The sequence below is a fragment of the Pongo pygmaeus genome, chromosome 5, assembly GCF_028885625.2.
Source record: "Pongo pygmaeus isolate AG05252 chromosome 5, NHGRI_mPonPyg2-v2.0_pri, whole genome shotgun sequence".
Classification (NCBI taxonomy): domain Eukaryota; kingdom Metazoa; phylum Chordata; class Mammalia; order Primates; family Hominidae; genus Pongo; species Pongo pygmaeus.
The window spans coordinates 40,268,449-40,289,366 of record NC_072378.2 but is presented as its reverse complement, the minus strand read 5'-3'; the positions used below and the strand labels follow the sequence as shown (position 1 = coordinate 40,289,366).

The 20,918-nt window shown below is 49.5% G+C and overlaps 1 protein-coding gene across 3 annotated transcripts in view; it reads left to right on the top strand.

Moving 5' to 3' along the window:
* MOCS1 (molybdenum cofactor synthesis 1) overlaps nt 1–20,563 on the top strand; it is a 33,297-nt gene extending 12,734 nt beyond the window's left edge. The window contains exons 3-11 of one of the 3 annotated variants that reach the window (XM_054490879.2): nt 153–320; nt 9,715–9,879; nt 12,112–12,173; nt 12,472–12,583; nt 12,896–13,008; nt 13,526–13,636; nt 15,901–16,021; nt 16,827–16,874; nt 18,802–20,563. In XM_054490879.2, the coding sequence (XP_054346854.1) occupies nt 153–320; nt 9,715–9,879; nt 12,112–12,173; nt 12,472–12,583; nt 12,896–13,008; nt 13,526–13,636; nt 15,901–16,021; nt 16,827–16,874; nt 18,802–19,562 (1,661 nt within the window). In that variant the 3' untranslated portion in view covers nt 19,563–20,563. Of the gene's footprint in view, nt 1–152; nt 321–9,714; nt 9,880–12,111; nt 12,174–12,471; nt 12,584–12,895; nt 13,009–13,525; nt 13,637–15,900; nt 16,022–16,826; nt 16,890–18,801 lie in introns of all 3 variants that reach the window. The other 2 variants (XM_063666186.1, XM_054490880.2) reach the window with 2 other exon arrangements.
* Nucleotides 20,564–20,918: the final 355 nt, after the last annotated feature.

Sequence of the window (20,918 nt, the reverse complement as noted above, 5' to 3'; positions counted from 1 at the left end):
GTTTTTCCACCTCAGGTTTAGTGAGGTCTCCGCTCACATCCAGGTGGGTTTGAGAAGCCTTTGGCCTGATGGAGAGTTGGGGAGCGGAGGCATCACGGGGCTGTGGCCGTGCCTCTTTCCTCCCTCCACGTTCCCATTCATCCTTCCCTCAGGTCAGTACTGCATGCCCGAGGAGGGGGTCCCGCTGACCCCCAAAGCCAACCTGCTGACCACAGAGGAGATCCTGACCCTCGCCCGGCTCTTTGTGAAGGAAGGCGTCGACAAGATCCGGCTCACAGGCGGAGAGCCGCTCATCCGGCCGGACGTGGTAGACATTGTGGGTGAGTTGGAGGAAAGTCATCGCCACTTCTCCCAGCACCGCCTCATCTGGCTGGACACTGATGCCGATGTTAACATTGGCAGCTGACATTCATTTAGTGCATGACGCTTTCTTGGTCCTACAACACCTGCTGAGACAGGTGCTATTATTCTTTCCATTTTTGATGAGAAAATGAGGCTTAGGTTGGATAACTTGCCCAAGGTCATGAAGCTCGCAAATGCCAGACGTCAGTAGCTTGCTGTCACATTGAGACCAAGGTCCTCTCCAGCAGGCCCACATGACCTGGCTCTTGCTGACCTCCAAAACCCTCATGGGCTTCTCCACCTTCCCCCTCCTTCCCATTCACACGGCCGGGCCTTGACACGTGCTGTTCCCCTTTGCTAGGAGCTCAGGGCGCTCTCCTCGACCTCATTCAGGTCTCTGTTCACATGTCATCTTCTCAGCAAGGCCTTCCTCAACCATCCTGTCTAAAGTGCATCCTCGTGTACTCACACCAGCCACTCTTTCCCAGAAATTGGCAAGTTATAGCAGCCAAATCTGGGCCGACATGTGTTTTTGTCTAACTTGCAAACTGAGTGTTGTTTGTTTGTTTGTTTTTGAGATACAGTCTCGCTCTGTCGCCCAGGCTAGAGTGCAGTGGCACGATCTTGGCTCACTGCAACCTCCACCTCCCAGGTTCAAGTGACTCTCCTTCCTCAGCCTCCTGAGTAGCTGGGATTACAGGCACACACTGCTATGCCTGGCTAATTTTTTGTGTTTTTAGCAGAGACAGGGTTTCACCATGTTGGCTAAGCTGGTCTCGAAACCCTGACCTCAAGTGATCCACCCCCCTCAGCCTCCCAAAGTGCTGAGCCACTGCATCATGCCATGGTTTTTATATTCCTAAATAATGGGGAAAAAAATCAAAAGAATAACATTTTCTACCACACGAAAATTATAAAATCCTAAATGTTCAGTGTCTATTAATGGAGTCTTATTGGAATATAGCCATGCCCATTCATTTACATATTGCCCATGGCTGCTTTGGCAGAGTTGTGTGGTGGTGACAAAGACTGTGTTGCAAAGCTGGCCAGCCAAGTAGAAAATATTTACTATCTGGACTTCCACAGAAAAAGTGTGGTAACCCCTGCCCTACCCACTTACCCTACTTTGTTTTGCTTCATAGCATTTATCTCATCCTGGCACTGTGTGATTGGGTTGTGTGTTTGGTTTCTTTAATTGTCTGTCTCCCCATTCACTGGTGTGAAAGCTCTCGGATTGCTGAGCAGGTTTTGTTTTTGGCATCCAGTACCATGCCTGACACATGGTTGGTGCTCCCTGAGATTCGCTGAATGAATGGAGACTGGGTCAGAGTACAGTCTCTGCAGTACGGCATACTCCTATTTGAGTCTCCACTGTGCCTCTTACAAGCAGCGTACCTTGGGCAACTTTTAAAATCTGTTCTAAGCCTTGAGGCAGTAATAGTACCTACCTTATAGGGTTGACCTGAGGAGGGAATGAGAATGAAATGCCCAGCCTGTGGCAAGTGCTCTGTAAAGGTAGCTCTAATGGGCCTCTTGCCATAAGCTTCTAAACCCCAAGATCAGGAAAGAGACCTTTGCTCATGTAATTATAGGTGATGAAATCGGGGCTATGAGGTTCCATGTTCTTGATTGCTGCCCTGTCCAGCTGCTTTGGACAGGACCCCCCACGCCTCAGCTCTCTGGTTCAGTAATTGTTCACTGGATTACCATCTTATGTGCCTCCTACTGTGCTGGGCACACGAAGATGAATGAGCACCAACCCTGCTGTTGAGGACCCATGGCCCACTGGAGGAAGCAGCTGCTGTATAAGGGGAGCCTAGGTGCTGTGAGGGTCCCAAGGAGGAGCCCGGGTCCCCCTGACAGCCCTCTTCTCCCTCCTGCCTCATGGCCAGCTCCCTTCAGCCCTGACTGGTCACTTGGCCTGGGAACCTTCGTCATCCTGTGCTGGCTGAGCTGGCCCAGGCAACCTGACCCCATGTTCCAGGCAGCTCCTCAGGGCTGAAAGGCAAGCTGGCTACCAGGAAAGGGCTGAACCTGCTGAACCAGCTGCTTGCCAGGCCCAGCCCCCCCCCCCCATCCAGGCCACTTCCTCTGCCTGGCACCCGCGGGCATGGGCCGCCTTGTGCCAGGACCTGTGAGAGAGCAGAGGGGGTGAGGATCACTCACTGGTCAGAGAGGTACAGGATGGCTAAACCACCGGTATGAGGACTCAGGGCTCTCCCCGGAAACCTCAGCATGCACAGTGGGAAGAATGGGAGCCAGGAAAGTTCGTAGCTCTGTCCCCATTCTGCCACTCTCTGGCTGGGTGAACTTGTGCAGGTTCCTTCCCCACCCAGGGCCTCAGTTTCCTCAGCTGTGGATGAGCCACTTTAAGGATGTTTTCTGCTGTGATATTCTGTGGTTATTGGTCCTGGCTGATGGAATGGGGTGGGCAAGGGGTGATCGCCACGTGGATGCTAGTTAGGACAAGGCCCCACCTGCAGTGACCTGCTTCTGAGGATTTACCTCCTGCCTCCCAGGGGGTGGGGGTGGGTGAAACACCTCACCCTGCCCCTCCCCCAGTGCTTCAAAAAGAATGGCGGCTGCACCCCCTGACTTCCTGTGGCGCTGTGCCTGTGAGCACTCTGACATCTCTCAGGGGCTAGCCTCTGATCTTCCCCAGAGGAGCTGCTTCAGAGCAAAGCAGCCTTGAAGGGCAGGGCAGATGGGTGCTGGTGGAGGAAGGAGGGACAGGGGAAGAGAGGGAACAGAAGTCAGGCCCAGGATGTTCACGAACACTTGTGCCTACCCTCTCACATGAAGGTTTTGAGGGGCCCCCACCTGGAGGCAGAGCAAAAGGATTGCAGGTTACAGTTTCTGCTGAGCCTGAGGTCCCATTCACCTCAGGTCCATGTCTGAAGCTCTGTCAGCCTTTGAGAGGTGCTGCAGAACACCCCACGGGAAGGGTTTGGGCCCCTCAGCTCTCTCTGGCTCCCTCTGCCAACCCCTTGCCTCTCCAGCACTTCTCCACCCTGCTTCATGTGTAGACAAAGTCCCACGCCCCTTCTTTTCAGCTGAGATGGGTTTAAAGCATTATCTTGGTGCAAAAGTTATGGCAGGTTTTGCCATGAATAGCACTGTCTCATAGAGCATGGGTGTCCTATCTTTTGGCTTCCCTGGGCCACAGTGGAAGAAGAATCGAGGCCACACATAAAATACACGAACACTAACAATAGCTGATGAGCTAAAAATTTACCAAAAAATCTAATGTTTTTAGAAAATTTACAAATTTGTGTTGGGCCACATTCAAACCCATCCTAGGCCATGTGCAGCCCGTAGGGCACAGGTTGGACAAGCTTGCCATAGAGCTTCCCAAGATGATGGAATGTTCTGCATCTGTGTTGTCTGATACAGTAGCCACTCGTAGCTCTTGAGGGCCTGACATGTGGCTAATGTAATCGAGAAACTGAATTTGTATTTTATGACTTTTTCATTCATTTAAGTAGCCTCATGTGGCCAGCAGCTGCCATGTTGGACTGTGAAAGTTAGGGTCTTCCAAAGGAAGGAAGAAGGAACTAAGTGCACAAGTACTGTGAGAGTGTTGGAGGAGTTTGCAGGGCCCTTGTTTTCCATCCTAACTTCCTGAACGACTGGCCACTGCCAGATGAACTGGACTTAGCTTAAGAATCACTCATTGGGGAACAGCAGACACTGGGACCTACTTGAGGGTGGAGGGTGGGAAAAGGGAGAGGAGCAGAAAAAATAACTATTGAGTGCTAGGCTTAGTACCTGGATGACGAAGTAATCTGTACAACAAACCCCCATGACACAAGTTAACCCATGTAACAAACCTGCACATGTACCCCTAAACGTAAAAAAAAAAGTTGAAAAAAAGTCACTCATTGCTGCAGCTTCTTCCTTTCCTTTTTCTTTCCTTCCTTCTTTCCTTCCCTTCCTCGCTCCCTCCATTCCTTCCTGCCTTTCTTATAGAGTATAGCTTGATTTCACAGCTTAAGGTAATGGAAAGCCAATGACAGACTGTGAAAAGGGGTAAAGCATTTTGTTTTATTTTTGATGGGCTCCAGTTGCATAGAATTAGGTTAAATCATAATCCTTGGTTCATGAGATATTCTCATCATTGGTCCATGTATGACTTGCTTTACTTTATTCATGTTAATAATGTTAGTGGTTCCTAAGGAAACCCACTATACCACCAATTTTTTGGCAATAAGTTGTTGTTGTTGTTGTTGTTGTTTTTTAATTAGACGGAGTCTTGCTCTGTCGCCCAGGTTGGAGTGCAGTGGCGCGATCTGAGCTCACTGCAACCTCTGCCTCCCGGGTTCACACCATTCTCCCACCTCAGACTCCCGAGTAGCTGGGACTACAGGCACCTACCACCATGCCTGGCTAATTTTTTATATTTTTAGTAGAGATGGGGTTTCACCATGTTAGCCAGGATGATCTCGATCTCCTGACCTCGTGATCCACCCGCCTCGGCCTCCCAAAGTGCTGGGATTACAGGTGTGAGCCACTGCGCCCGGCCATTTGGCAATAACTTTTAGCTACCTATGGGGCCTTCCCTATCCTGTACCCTGCCCCCACCCCACTGCCTCCTAAGGTAAGCATTCCTCAATTTTCTATTTATCATTTCCTTGCTGCCCTGTCCCCCTTTTTTTTTTTTTGGAGACTGGATCTAGCTCTGTTGCCCAGGCTGGAGTGCAGTGGCACGACAGCTCACTGCAGCCTCAACCTCCTGGGTTCAAGCGATCCTCCCACCTCAGCCTCTAGAGTAGTTGGGACTACAGGCGCACACTGTCACACCCAGCTAATTTTTGTATTTTTTGTAGAGACAGTGTTTTGCCATGTTACCCAGGCTGGTCTTGCACTCCTGGGCTCAAGTGATCCTCCTGCCCTGGCCTCCCAAAGTGCTGGGATTACAGGCATGAGCCACCACACCTGGCCTATTCCCTTACTTTTTAAAAAGTAGATATAGCGTTTTGAAGTTTGTGAGTGTCATGCTGTGTGTAGTCTTTCAGGGCTTATTGTTTTTGACTCAAGTAAAATGCATAATGTTATACAGAGTTGTAGTTCTTTTTTCCTCTGTGGTTTACTGTTACATTATGTGAATGTACCCTATTTTTTCCTTTTAGTGAGCATTTGAATTGGTTCCAGCTTTTTCGTTGTGGATGGTGCCACTTTGAACATTCTTGTTTTCATTAACATATCTTGGTGTACAATTTCTCTAGCGGTGGAATTGCTGGATCATAAAATAGGTGAATGTTTAACTCTGGAAAACAATGTGGCATTACTTAATAACATGGTTGTGCCAAATACACTTTCACTAGCGCTATGTAAGAGATCCTGCCAAATGACCTCCCAACACTCAGTATTATTCTTGATATTTGCCAGTTGAACAAGTGTAAAATTATATTTCATTGTGGTCTTAATTTGTATTTTCATGTTTAAGAATGAAGTTGGCATCTCTTCACATGTTAATTAGCTATACATATATAAAAAATATCTTTTACTGTGTAATTCCTGGTCATGTCTTTTGCCCATTTTTCTATTTGGTTCTTTGTCTTTTCATATTTATTTGGTACAGGTTCCTTATATATGTTGCGAATATCTCCTCCCAGTCTGAAAAAACAAATTACACCATGTGTAATGATTGTTTTTGATCAGTAGCAGTTCTTGAATTTATCAGCGTTTTTTTCTTTTATGGTTAGTGTTTTCATATCTTGTTAATGAAACACCTAACCCGAGATCAGATCACCTACCTTCGTTCTTCACTAAAAATTTTAAATTTTGCATATAGGTCCTTAGTTCATCTGTAAATGATTTTTGGGAATTCAATGTAATTTTTTTCCACATGGATAGCCATTTTTTTATAGTTCTTTATATTAAACAATCCTTACTTCCTCCATAAATCTGCCATTCTGAACTTGATCTGTTTCAAGTTCTACTTTGTTCTGTTGGTCCATTTGTTAGTCTCTGTGCCAATATCAACTGTCTTAATCACTGTAGCTTCATCAGTCAATTATCTGGTAGGGCAAGTTCTTTTTATTCTTTTTCAACAGTGTTTTACATATACTAAGGCTTGACCATGTAAATTTTAAAATCAGCTTATCAAGTTTTTTTTTGTTGTTGCTGTTTTTTGTTTTTGAGACAGAGTCTTACTCTGTCACCCAGGCTGGAGTGCAATGACACGATCTCGGCTCACTGCCACCTTCACCTCCCGGGTTCAAGCGATTCTCCTGCTTTGGCTTCCCAAGCAGCTGGGATTACAGGCATGTGCCACCACCACACCTGGCTAATTTTTGTATTTTTGGTAGAAACAGGGTTTTACTATGTTGGGCAGGCTGGTCTCGAACTCCTGACCTCAAGTGATCCACCTGCCTTGGCCTCCCAAAGTGCTGGGATTACAGGCATCAGCCACCGTGCCTGGCCTCCAGTTGACTTTTAAGCTAGTTCTTTGGGCAGTTGCCGCTGATTTCTTCAGTAAGGGGATAATCAGTGATGGTGCTGAGTTCTCAGTGGGCAAGGGAAAGAATATAGCTTGACCTGCTTCATTTTCCTTTATCTACTCACATTCTTTGCTCGTCTTCATCCCCTAACACATACCATTTCAGAACAACTAGCCTTCTTAAGGACTTAGATTGTTAAGTTCTTAGATTCCTAGATTGTGTTTCTCCAGGGTTGATTTGGCAGAAGTGAACAACCACTGCTAATTTTCCTTATTGATAGAGCCAGAGTGAAACTCTTTCCTTTTTCAAACAGCTCTTATTTGTAAACTTTATTATTATTTTTTTTTACAAAAGTAATTTATGTTTATTTCAGAAAAGCAGAAAGAATGTCATTACTGCCTGTTTGTAACCACTGTTGACATTTTGGTTTGATGACCCGCCTGCCATTTTTTCTCTGCATCTTGTGTTTACTATTTTTTGTGTTTACTGCATCTCTTGTCACTGTTCTCTCTACGTAATATAGTGCGTGCATTTCCCTACACCCTAATGTATGATTTTACAGAGTCATTTTGGGTTGCACAATGTTCCGTCATCCAGAGAAAACATAATTTAACCAGTGTGCTATTGTTGGCTCTCTAGATTATTTCCCACTTTCCTTAATTATGCATTACTCCGTGATGAACATCCTTGTAGGTAAATGTTATTCACATCCATGATTATTTCCTTACATTCTTAGTGGAATTTCAGGTCAAAGTCTTTAAAAGTTCATGTACAACTTCTCTCCAGAAAGATTATATGATTTTATTCTTACACTATGAATGTGTGCATTCCCATGCACCCCTACCTTAAACTGATGATGAATTTTGTAATATTCTGCCTTTTCTAATATTTGGCTCTCTTGCAGCGCTGAGCTGGGTCTTCCTAGAGACATACATTTACATAGCTTCTTGGAAACAACTGGTCTGGTGGCTGGAAGGGTGTAGTCAGTGGCACTGTCCGTGTAGCAAAGGTCAGCTAAAATTCAGGGGGAGGGGTGTATATGTGTGTCACCCACATTATAAAGAAAACGTGTTCATTATAGAAAGAAATTTTACCTATAAATAAATATAAAAATCACCTATGATCTACTGATCAAAGATAACTACTGTGTACATTTTGATAGCTTATCTTTTCTCTAGATCTTCTTGGATTTGAATGTGAGCAGGTGTGTTTCCTCAGACTCATTCTTTTCATTCTTTGGTCTTTTGTATCCAGCTCTTCAAGAATGCCTTTGCTGAATTTTCCAGTTTGCTCATTCATTCCTGTGTCCATTCTGCTTCTCAAGTTTTTTTTTTTTTGTAACTATATATTGTTTAATTTTCAAGAGCCCTAATTAGGGTTTTTTCCTGGTTTATTTTCAAGATTGAATATTTATCCCAATGAGGATATTCCCTCTGCTTTTTAAAAGAATTGTCTTCTGTTATCACTGTTCCTTCTCCTCCTCCTGTCATTCTTCTATTTGGGGAACTAGTTATCTTTCTTTCATGCTTCTTCCTTAAATGTTTGTTGATTCTTGGCGGTGTACTCATCTTAGTGCCTGAGGTCTCTGTTGGCCTGCCTGGCAATGTTGTTTGCGTTTCTGTGGGTTGCTCCAAGGTTGTGGAGAAGGGGTGTGAGGTACTGCTGAGTGTCACCAGGACTCAGGCCTTGCCCCTGAAATGGTTTGGCTGTGTCCCCACCCAAATCTCTTCTTGAACTGTAGTTCCCATAATCCCCACGTGTCATGGGAGGGACCCAGTAGGAGGTAATTTAATAATGGGGGTGGTTACCCTCATGCTGTTCTCATGATAGTGAGTTTTGACGAGATCTGATGATTTTTATAAGGGGCTTTTCCTGTTTTGCTCTACATTTCTTGCTGCCGCCATGTGAAGAATGTGTTTGCTTCCTCTTCTGCCATGATTGTAAGTTTCCTGAGGCCTCCCTAACCATGCTGAACTGTGAGTCAATGAAACCTCTTTTCTTTATAAATTACCCAGTCTCAGGTATTTATTTATTAGCAACGTGAGAAGGAACTAATACAGCCCCATGGCTGGCTTAAGTGTCTGCACTGCTGCTCTATCCTTGAGGCAAATGCTTCTGCTGCCTTCCCCTGCCAACAGGGAAGGATGAGGCCAACCTGTCCAGCTCCTTCAAATATAACTCCCCTCTTAGACAAACTCCCTGACATGCAGTAGGACCCCTCTGCTCCTGTACATGTGACTACTAAGCTGCGTGCACACTAGTCTCTCCCTGTTTTTACAGAACCTTCTCCTGGGTGCACTTTGAGCTGTGGTCTCTATCCGTCTGGTCGGTCCCATCTGCTTTCTCTCTTTCAGAACTAATTTCCCTTTCTGGGCTATCTACGGCATTCTTTCTTACCTTCCAATGCTATTATGGATTTTTAAAATCCTTCCATTATTTCTAGGGATATTTGGTAGAATGGAGCTGTCAAATAGCACTTAACTCAAACACTTTTATGTTTCCATTATACAGAATATCAAGACCTGTGTAGTACTTGGTTGTTAAGAGCAGAGTCCTGAGTCAAGTACACATGGATTTAAATGCCAACTCTTCTTACTGTGTGACATTAAGCAATTTTCATAATCTTTCAGAGCACCTCTTTCCTTATCTACTAAATGAGATAATTGTTATTGTGAGGCTTCAGTGAGCTAATGTATGCAAAGCCCTCAGCAGAGCACCTAGCACAGAGCACTCAATGCTTAATCTTTTGGTTATTTTTGTCAGTTTTGATTCTTTGCTTTCTTTTTAGGTTAGGCCTGATTAATATAGGTCTGCAGAGAGCCTCTTTTCCATCCATCTTGTCTGGACAAAGAGTTTTGCCTTCCAGCACTTTTCCCGGCCTCACCAAGAACAAGCAATCAGTCTGACACCCTTTCTGTTGTCCTTACAGCCCAGCTCCAGCGGCTGGAAGGGCTGAGGACCATAGGTGTTACCACCAACGGCATCAACCTGGCCCGGCTGCTGCCCCAGCTTCAGAAGGCTGGTCTCAGTGCCATCAACATCAGCCTGGACACCCTGGTGCCTGCCAAGTTTGAGTTCATCGTCCGCAGGAAAGGTGAGTGGATGTGGATGGGGTGAGTGTCCCTCCCAGGGCCTGCACATAGCTGGGGAGGGCGTGGCCATTGCCGAGCGGGGGGCCTGGTCACTTCCTCTTGGTGTCTGGGCTATCAGTAAGTCAAAGCACTTATTTCTCACCCCTCATCCTTGCCAAATGTATGTCAGGGACTTTGGGGGTCAGACGCTAATGACCTAGGGTGACCAACCTCCCCACCACCCCAGCCCCAGTTTGCCCAGGACTTGAGGGGGTTTTAGAATGAAGGACTTGAAGTTTTAAAACCAAGACAGTCTGTGGCAAACTGGGCCGAGTTGGTCATTCTACGATGAGCTCTGAAGAAACATGGGACAGCCCAGGGTGGAAGTAGCCGCCCTGGGATGCCAGGGTCTGGGTGTATGCTGCCAGGTGGGAGTCCCCCAGCAGGCCCCCATGATTGTCTCTGTGCCCACCTGGGTATAAGCCCCTCCTATGCACCCCCTACTACAGACACACCCATACCTTCCACTCACCTGCCTCAGGAGGCCCAAGGTAGACAGGTGGAGCCAGCCTCGAGCTCTGGGTCGCAGTAGACCAGTGCCTGGCTTCCCTTTGGCATGGACCTCATGTTGGAGCAAAGGCTCTTCAGGTTTGGATACCCTTTGATATGTGGGAGGGGGTACATGACTGAGGATTCTGGAGGATCAGAGGGATGGCAGGGAGACCCAGATCTCCTTCCTCTTCCTTGGAAACAGCTTCAAGATCAGCCCCACCACCTTCTTTCCTTCCTTTTCTTAAACAGGGTGTGATCCCTTGCTTAATACCCTCCATGTGCTGAGGAAGCACTCACGGTGTCTCGTTCCTCTATGGAGGCCTGCTCCAGGTGCTGTGGAGGGGACAGAAGACACATAAGACATTGCCCTGGCCTTACAGGCTGCTAAGGGCCAAAAGATGTCATTCCATGGGACAGCCTTTGCTTGTCTTGTGGTATTGATTAAAGCATTACAGAGAGGAAGAAAGAACTCTTAGCAGGAGAGAACTAGGAGGGCTTCAAGGAGGATGCATGTATGCTGGCCTTGAGGAACAGGAGGGTTTGAATCAATGGCACATACTCTGAGGGGGAGCAGGAGTACAGAACCTGCAAGGGCTCTACAGTGGGAAAGTAGGAGGTGGATCTGTGGGCTGTACTGCCTGCATACACGTTCTCCCTTTTTGTCTCTCATTTCCTGGTACATGGATTGGAGACATCGGATCTTCCTTCCCATTCATACTCTTTTGTCCACCTCCTGCCTTTGGAGGGGAGTGTTTTACAGAAAAGAAAACTTATAGTTCTAGGTTATCCTAGCAGCATTATTTTTTTCAAAGCTACACATTTTTCCCTTTACCCTCTCACTGAGCAGTCTGAAAATGCTGCAAGGAAAGCATGGAGGCCATCTCTAGGCACCCTGTCTCACAGGTGACCCCCCAGGCTGTGCAGGCTGGGGGTGCTGGAGGGGGCCAGGATGCAGTAGGTGATCAAGTGATTGGATGCATGAGAGAACTGGGCAGTGAGAAGTCAGCCTGGGGTCACATTGACTGTGGTTTATGATTGTTGAGACAATAATTGCTTACCAGCCCTGGAACGGCACCTGTGCATAGTAGGTGCTCAGAGAGTATGTGTTGAGTGAATAATTGATGGACTGTTGAGGAAAAAACACTGAAACGGGAGTGGAAAACCTGCATTCTGAAAGATGGTGCCATGGGGCTTTGAGCAGAGCATTGCCTCACTCTGGGTCTTGGTTTCCTCCTGTAGACTACAAGAGGGTTCAACTAGATCCAGGGTCAGCATGCTATGGCCCACAGGCCACATCTAGCCCCCTGCCTGTTTTCATGTAGCCTTTGAGCCAAGAATGCATTTTACAGATAACATTCAAAATCAGTTAATGATAGGAAATATTAACTATGAACCCCATTTAAGCAAAATATTGACCCTGCAAAAAGAATTGCATTATTGTATCCCATTTGTAGATCTGTTTTACAAAACACTGTAGTCAGTTATTACTATTACATTTTGAATTTAGCCAACACTTCGTGACATATACTTACACGGATGCTCAATTTTGCCTCTTGGCTTGCAAAGCCTACGATATTACTCTGGCCTGTTTTAGAAAACGTTTGCCAATCTCCAGACTAGATGGGCTCTGGTGCTTTTCTGTGAGGGTCTGGGGGAAGAGGAGAGAGGACAGAAGTTCCTGAATCCTTGTTTCTCCCTCCCAGGCTTCCACAAGGTCATGGAGGGCATCCACAAGGCCATCGAGCTGGGCTACAACCCTGTGAAGGTGAGGCCGTACCCCTGCCGTAGATTCCCGACTTCCCTCCACACTGCCCTGGCCAGCATGGCTGAAGTACATGCACCCTCCCACCTCTTCTCTCCCTGCTGGTCCAGCCCTGCCCACCCTCGAGAGAAACGAGAAAATCAGTGACCCCAAGGAATCCCGTAACTTAGAGAACTGAGTGGGAGAAGCAAGGAATGGGTCCCTGAGTGGAAGGCCTCAGTGAATGCCAGGCCCCCAAGATTCATCTCCACAAAAGAATGCAGGGGGCACAGCCCTCATGATCCCATTGTCCCCCGGCCAGGTGAACTGTGTGGTGATGCGAGGCCTTAACGAGGATGAACTCCTGGACTTTGCGGCCTTGACCGAGGGCCTCCCCCTGGACGTGCGCTTCATAGAGTACATGCCCTTTGATGGTCAGTGACCAGGGATGGGTTGAGGGAGGGAGGAAGGGATTGGGCCTGCAGGTCACGTGGAGTGGCTCACCCACTGGGTATGGCTGACCTCAGGGGCAGTGAGTCTAGGATTATGATGGGCTGTTGGTGGCTTCTCGGAGCCCACTGTGGATGTGATTCAATTCACCAGTTTTAGGCAGGGCCCTCATCCCTCCCTTCCAAGAGGCTGGAGAACTGATTGCTATGCTATGGCAGGGGATGGACTCAAAGACCCCGGGGCCCTTTCAGCTCTGATTCAGAAGCTCCCCTTGCCTTCCCCCAACCCGAATACAGGCAACAAGTGGAACTTCAAGAAGATGGTCAGCTATAAGGAGATGCTAGACACTGTCCGGCAGCAGTGGCCAGAGCTGGAGAAGCTGCCAGAGGAGGAATCCAGCACTGCCAAGGTTAGGGAGCAGGAGGGTGTGGGGCAGGCCTGGAGGAAGGTCGTGCCTCCACCCTAGGATGGAGAGCTAGCAGGGGGCTGCACTGTGGTGGGGATGCTGTGATGTGGGATGGTACCATTTAAGCAGGAAGCATCAGTGCTATCACAACCACCTCCCTGTTTCATGGATGAAGATGTGGGCTTGGCTAGGGTGGGGGGCTCAGTAACATGTCAGAGGACACACTCCAGGAGGTGGCAGAGAGGGGTGCTCATCCCTCTTCCACACAGACTTTTCTAAACATGCTGCCCACAGGTCCCTGCCTTAGCAGCTTTTATCTAGGGCAAGCCAGGCATAGGTCAACCCATGGGTCATCCATCCTACCAGAGTCATCTATCACCTGAGGGCATTGGGTGGAGCTTCACATGGGGCCCTCTGGGAGAGGGTTGAGGAGTGGAGGTTCTGATGTCATGGAGTGAGAGACTGGGCTCAGCAGCCCGTCTCCTCCGCTGCCCTTTTGCTCCCACTCTCCCCCGCCCAGGCCTTTAAAATTCCTGGCTTCCAAGGCCAGATCAGCTTCATCACATCCATGTCTCAGCATTTCTGTGGGACCTGCAACCGCCTGCGAATCACAGCTGATGGGAACCTCAAGGTGAGCATCCCCTCCTCCACAGGGACCCCTTGCCACCTCTGTGTTCTCATGTCTCCTCCCACCTGTGCTCCCTGATTGGAGAGGAGGCTGGCAGGGCACAGTGTGGGGGGAGGTGGTTGGTGCAATAATGTCAGGTTTGGGGGCATGATGGGAGCAGCAGGTGAGGGTGAACTCATGGCCCCTCTGGAAATGTCACCCTGATTCCTTCCTTCCTTCTGTGGGGCGCTGAAGTAGCTTCTGGTTTATTGGGAGCTCCTTTCCAGCTCTCATGGGGCTGCAGGATCAGTGTGCATTTTGCCTGGCCCCCACCATGGTTAGCCCCTTCCACCAGGCCAGGGGCTCAGCTCTGAAACCGGAAATGGATGTTACTCATATCTAACAAGCATGTCCTGTGCATTCGGCCCTGTGGGGGATGTCGGGACCCCTTCTCATCAGGGCTATGCAGACTCACAGGCAAGACCAAACAGAGGCAATGTGTGGCAGCACGAGAGTCCTTGCCACACGCGTGGCTGGATAGGCTGTGAGGGTGCGGGCCATCAAGAGCACTACAGACCTCGGTGAGCCTTGAAGAATGGGTGGGGCAGAAGTGGGGAGAGGAGGGTGCACACATAGGGTTCATACTGGTTGGGCGGGCTAGGGCAGATTAAAGTCAGCTATGGGAAGACTACATTGTAGAGGGCTTTGGTTCCGAATGTGATCTGTGGACAATAGTGTGCTGCGTAAGGTTCCTGAACAGGGGAGACATCCCCCATGTATGTTTTATAAGCCACAGGCTGGGTGTGATGACAGGAAGACCAATTAGGTGGCCATTCAGTGGTTCTCCAAATATGTTAGAATGTGAATTGAAGGGAAGGAAGACTCAGAGAGCTTGGTAATGTTTGCAGAAGGAGGGGAGGAAGGCATCAAGGGAGCTGGAAGGCCTTGGGATCTTTTACAATTGTGGGAGGGTGATGATGGTGGGTTGGGTTTAGATGCATCCAATTTGAATCCAAAAGGAACCATCCAGCAGGTTGCTGAAAAGCTTGGGGGTTTTTCTCAGCTGAAAATACGGAATTGACTTGGACTAGAGGTGGGATTCTGAAGAGAATGTAATGAAGAAACTATTTATAACATATAAGATTAAGGGAACCAATAAAGGATATTGAGGTACTTGGGACCAGCAGCAGCAAAGTGCTGTTCCCATTTAGGAAGGGCAAGGGGGAGGCACTGATGTCACTGGGGCCCAGGAAGGGCTGGAAGCCTTAGAGGAGAGGCCACCTCATTGGCACTTGAGGTGTGCAGAGAAGCGGCTGCTGCCAGATACATCAAAGCAGGGAGGAAGCAGGGGAGAAATGCCTCAAGCTTGTTCTTTCCCTTTACCCATTGATCTCCCAGGCAGGAGCCAGCTGGGGGCGGGGAGTCGGGGGGCACCAGGTGAAGTCCACAGGAGGAACCTCTTTGTTGCAGAGAAGGGAACCTAGAGGCTGGTTGGGGAGCAAGGCATGAGGAATAACGGGCACGGTGAAGCAGTTAGACCTATCCCAGATTTCACTGGTATCTTCTCCAGTGGTCTCTGCCTGCAGAAGCTTCTCAGACCTTCTTTCTCTGTGGCCACAGTGCCTTGTGCAGAGCTGGCACAGAGTAGATGCTTTATAAGTTTTGGTGGAAGGATGGTAGGTATATTGATTTCTGGGGCTGTCTCATCCATCCCTCTTACAGAAGCTGAGAAGCATTGAGTGAAGTTTGACCTTAAGTTGTCATGCCCAGCAACCCTCACCTGAAGCTTCCAAGCAGTGATCACAGACTCAAATAGGTACAGGGCAGGCAGGTGATGTCCACAAGGGACTTGGAGGGGCTGAGGTGAAATGGGATGTGTGTGGCACAACAGGGGTAGGAGACTTCCAGGACACACACAGCTCCAACTGGTTGGGGGCCATTCTCATGGTGATAAAGTGGCCATTCCAGCAAGTGTCTCAGAAGGTAGAGATCTGGATTTTTACATGCTATCTCTGTTGGCATCTACTTAGTTTTTTAAAAATACACTGAGGGAAGTATGATTGTAACTCACATATAGGTATTGGGAAGTCGAATTTTGCATCTTGCTCTTCTAGCCTCTCTGACCTCCCTACAGCACCTCTGTCTCTTACTGCTGGGGGCCCTGCCATGGGAGGCCTGGGCCCTGGTGCTCCTCCCGGAGGGAGAACCAGGGAAGGAGTTAGCTCCTCAGAGGCCAGGAGGCCAAGGCTCAGGGGTAAGGAAGGCATATTGTCCTCACCCACATGTAGGTCTGCCTCTTTGGAAACTCTGAGGTATCCCTGCGGGATCACCTGCGAGCTGGAGCCTCCGAGCAGGAGCTGCTGAGAATCATTGGGGCTGCTGTGGGCAGGAAGAAGCGGCAGCATGCAGGTAAGGGCAGGGTGAGGAGGGCTGGCCTGGATGGTGAGTGGGTCTTGTCCCCGGGAGGGAGGTGTGGAGTTGTGGGGTGAGATGACCAAGGAACACCTAGGGGGAAGCTGGTGAGAGTCAGCATCATCCCCACTACCACTCACTCCTGTTGGCCCTCTGGACTCAGGGTACAGTGTTGCTTCTCCTTCCATGGGGAAATGTCATAGCAGAGGCTGCACAGGAGAGGGGACCCCAAATTCTCTTGGGCTGTTTTACTGGGTGGGGAGAAGAGGGTGTCATTGCTTCTTTCTCATCCCACACGTGGCCTTCTGTTTAGGGAGGGCAGGGTCCTGATGTCCACAGACTGTTCTTTGGGCTCAGCCTTGAGCGACCTCACAGTGCACTTGTGGGGGGCCTTTCGTCAGGGCGCATATAACTGAGTGCATGTGCTCGGGGGCTGTCAAGCGCGTTTGTTTCAGTGAACTCTCCTCTCCCCGCCCTCTCCCTCTCCCCCTCCCCTGCTTTCCTCTCCCTCTCCCCCTCCCCTGCTTTCCTCTCCCTCTCCCCCTCCCCTGCTTTCCTCTCCCTCTCCCCCTCCCCTGCTTTCCTCTCCCTCTCCCCCTCCCCTGCTTTCCTCTCCCCCTCCCCCTCCCCTGCTTTCCTCTCCCCCTCCCCCTCCCCTGCTTTCCTCTCCCTCTCCCCCTCCCCTGCTTTCCTCTCCCTCTCCCCCTCCCCTGCTTTCCTCTCCCTCTCCCCCTCCCCTGCTTTCCTCTCCCTCTCCCCCTCCCCTGCTTTCCTCTCCCTCCCCATCTTTCCCTCACCCCAGGCATGTTCAGTATTTCCCAGATGAAGAACCGGCCCATGATCCTCATCGGTGGGTGACCCATCAGTACGTAACCACTCACCCTTGTCATTTGGGGATCCCATGGGGTGGGAGCCGTGCCACAGGCACCCCCAGCTCCTGCATTTCATGCTGATTTCTCATCCTTGTTTTTCTTCTATATCTCCTTCATCTCTTCTTAACCTTCAAGGTTTTACTGTTTCTTCCCCCACTGTTCATGATCCCCCTTACTATACCTGCCACAGAAATGATCCTTCTGTCTCACCAGACATCGGAGCAGGGGGATGGTCTGACAGATTTAATGATCACTAAGTTAGTGGCTCCCTGAGAATTGAAATCCTGGTTAAAACAGAGGCCTTTTCCTTGGCTCTAAAATCTCCCATTTGGATAATGTGACAGGTGTCCTCTGTAGTACACACTGATCCATGCACAGTGTATCTGGACCATGAGCCCCCACTGGTGGATGTGTGGCCACACATCTGTGCTGGGCAGATCTTGAGGCAGCAAGTTAATAATGTTACTCACATGTAACATGATGTAATGATGGCCAAGACCTCAACTTCCCAGTTCCTTAACTCTCAGGAACATCTGCATAGGATGTATCATTGTGTGTGTAGGATGCTTCAAACAAAAGCCCCGTGGTTTTAAGTCCTTATGTGGTCTCCTACCCCTGGGGGCTGGGCTGGTCACTGAGGAGCTATAGGGTGGCTGTTGCCCCTCTGTCATGGTGCCCAGATTATAGCAGGTGAGGCCTTAACCCTTTGCTCACAGTCAGTTCTGAGCCCCCTGAACTGTGCCACTAGGAAAGAAAAAGCAGGGGGGGCAAAAAGGTGAGAGGAAAGATCCTTTCTTTAGAGGTTGGAGCAGAGGGAGCTCAGTGGCCCAGAGGGGAGGGCAGGCTAGAGACAGCCCAAGGACCATCTTTGCCCACTGGCTGCCCGGGAAAGCAAAGGTAGCTCGCCACTGGGAAGAAGACTCTCATCTCCTCTCCTCCCACCCCCAGCATCCAAGTCCTCTTGTTGGGGCCTGACCCATGCTGAGGCACCTTCATGGCCTTGATGGCATCTCCCCCAGAAGGGAGACTGCCCCTCTGACATTGACAAGTCTGGGGCTTAGAGTATGATGCGAAGTGGGAAGCTGGGGGAGCATTTGCTTCATACTTTCAGAGATATTGGGTAACCAGTCTGTTTTCTGTACAACCAAGAGTTGCCTAGGACAGGGCCTCTCAGAATTTCACGTGCATGTGAATCACTGGGGATTTTGTCCTTTTGGATTGACTTGGAAGGTCTAGGGTGGGATTCTGCATCCCTTGTGAGTTCTCAGGTGGTGCTGGTGCTGCTGGTCCATAAGCCAACCACCCTTTGAGTAACAAGAGCCTGCACCATTCCCTAGGCCCTCTGCACCATCTGAATTAGCCCATCAGTTTGTATGTGCTTTTGATGTGCTTCAGGGGACTTGAAAAACATTTAAGTAGATCACATATTCCCCTTATTATCTTGTCTGTAAACTAAGTGGTTATATTAACTCTTCATGGAGAATGTGAAGATAAAAATAAGTGTAATTGGTAATTTAGAGTGAGACCTAGCTCTAGTTTTAAGAAAATGAAGGGACATTCAGAGGTCATATGATCCAGGCCTCAGCTTGGTGCTGCTTGAGAGAACTTGGGAATTGAGAAGGTTTTCATGAGGAGGGAACCCTGTGCCACGGTGGCACAGCAGTTTCTAGGAGGGCTGTTACCCTGTGCATCACTGGGTGAGAAGGGCTGTGAACTTGGACTCTGGGTGCCATCTATCTGTGGATCTTCTGCTTTGTCTTGTCCCACTACGCTTTTTGTTCTTCATTCCTCTTTCCCCAGTGTGAAAGAGAACTTGAGGTGGGATAGGGAGAGGGTTGGGGAGTGGAGGTGGGAAAAAGAATTGCCTTTTGGACTTAGTCTTTCTCTTTTCTTCTTGCCTTGCAGAGTTATTTTTGATGTTCCACGATTCCCCACCAGGCAATCCAAGCATTTCCTCCTGGGACCCCCTCCATGTTCAGGGTCTAAGACCCAGAATGAGTTTTTCCAGCCAGGTGGCCACTTTATGGAAAGGATACAGAGTCCCCCAGACCCCTCCTCTAGCCCAGCAGCGGCTGGGGTCTGGCTCCTTTCAGAGACACTACACTTCCCATGCAGACTCAGATGCCAACTCAAAGTGCCTTAGCCCAGGTTCCTGGGCTCCTGCTGCCCCCTCAGGACCCCAGCTAACCTCAGAACAACTAACTCATGTGGACTCGGAAGGACGGGCAGCTATGGTAGATGTGGGCAGGAAGCCAGACACAGAGCGGGTGGCTGTGGCTTCAGCCGTGGTCCTCCTGGGACCTGTAGCCTTCAAGCTTGTCCAGCAGAACCAGCTCAAGAAAGGAGATGCCCTGGTGGTGGCCCAGCTGGCTGGAGTCCAGGCAGCCAAGGTGACCAGCCAGCTGATCCCTCTGTGCCACCACGTGGCTCTGAGCCACGTCCAGGTGCAGCTGGAGCTGGACAGCACACGCCATGCCGTGAAGATCCAGGCATCTTGCCGGGCTCGGGGCCCCACCGGGGTGGAGATGGAGGCCCTGACCTCTGCTGCAGTGACCGCCCTCACCCTGTATGACATGTGCAAGGCTGTCAGCAGGGACATCGTGTTGGAGGAGATCAAGCTCATTAGCAAGACTGGCGGTCAGCGGGGGGACTTCCATCGGGCTTAGCACCTGCCCTTCTCACCCATGGCCCACCCAGGCCTGCAGCTGGGATGCAATGTAGGCTGAGGGAAAGACGTCAGGTTCCTTTAATCACAGTCACTGTTTACCTTGAGCAGTGAACCCGAAGTCAGCCTGCTCTACTACTAACAGGCCTGCTGCTAGATGATCTCTAATGACCAATGGGGCTTCCTTTCTATAGGGAGGATACCAGCAGGCCCTTAAGCCTTCCAGGACACTAAGGTCATGGGAGCAGGACTGCAACAAGCAATGTCAGATAACTGAGAAATCATGTTCTTTGTGGACTATTTCAGACAACCAGGTTTTGACAGTCCAGCCCAGAACTTTTCCTTCTCATTTTGGGTTTTCTCTTCTCCTACTTTCCTGGGGAGAGATTAAGGGCTCATTAAGCAGAGGAGCCCATTTTGAGGAGAGCAAAGCACAAGCTTGCCTGAAGACTGGATCCCAACTTCTCCCCAGCAGCTCTGCCTCCCTAAGTCTGTGAAGCCGCAGCCCTGCCCTGTCCTGACTTCATCTCTCCTCCTGCCCAAGTCTGTGTCCCATCAGACTTGCAGCCTTTCAGCTTAACAGTTGCCTGGTCCTGCTGGCCCCTTTTCCTCAGCCCACCCTCCTCCTCTGAAACAGGATGTGCACACGTGGGCCATAGCCCTAAGGACTCCTGCCGGACCACACAGCCCATACCTGGCCCTGTTCACGGCTGTTCCACCTACCCCTCTTTATTCTGGAGCATATCAGGGAAAGAAGAGTTGATGATTGCCTTCACCCTCACAGCGCACAAATAAAGCTACGATGTCAACTTTGCAGATGCAAGAATGAAGACACTGTGGGTAGGGCACTGGGCTGCTGCAGTTTCATAGGGAAGGCTGCACCTATCAACCCTATCCCAAGACACAGTCCCCTGAGGGAAGGAGGGACCTGGAAAGGCCTAAGGGCGTATTCTCTGTCTAGCCCCACTATGGGAGAATAAAGTGGAGTAGGGGGCATAGAAATGCACCATCTAAGGGAAATTTTTTGTCAGGTGGTGGCCAGGGGTGTTCAAAGCTCATTGCTTGCATCACCAGCTATTAGAGATCAGAGAGGGCAATTAGAGGCGCTTGGTTCTCACATCCCAAACACACACAGTTCTGGCCTGCTGGGCTCTCTAACTTGGATGTCTTTGAGTCCTCAGTGGTGCCCCGTGCCTGCCTCCCCTCTGCCCTATGCCAAGGTGTGCTGGCAAATATTTAACAACCAGCTCTCTGGAAAAGACAATTTCTGTGATATAATTTCAAGCTACCAGTATGTCAAATGGCTTGCAAAATTCCTGAAGATGTAAACAATTGGTTCTCACAGAGCTGGTACAAG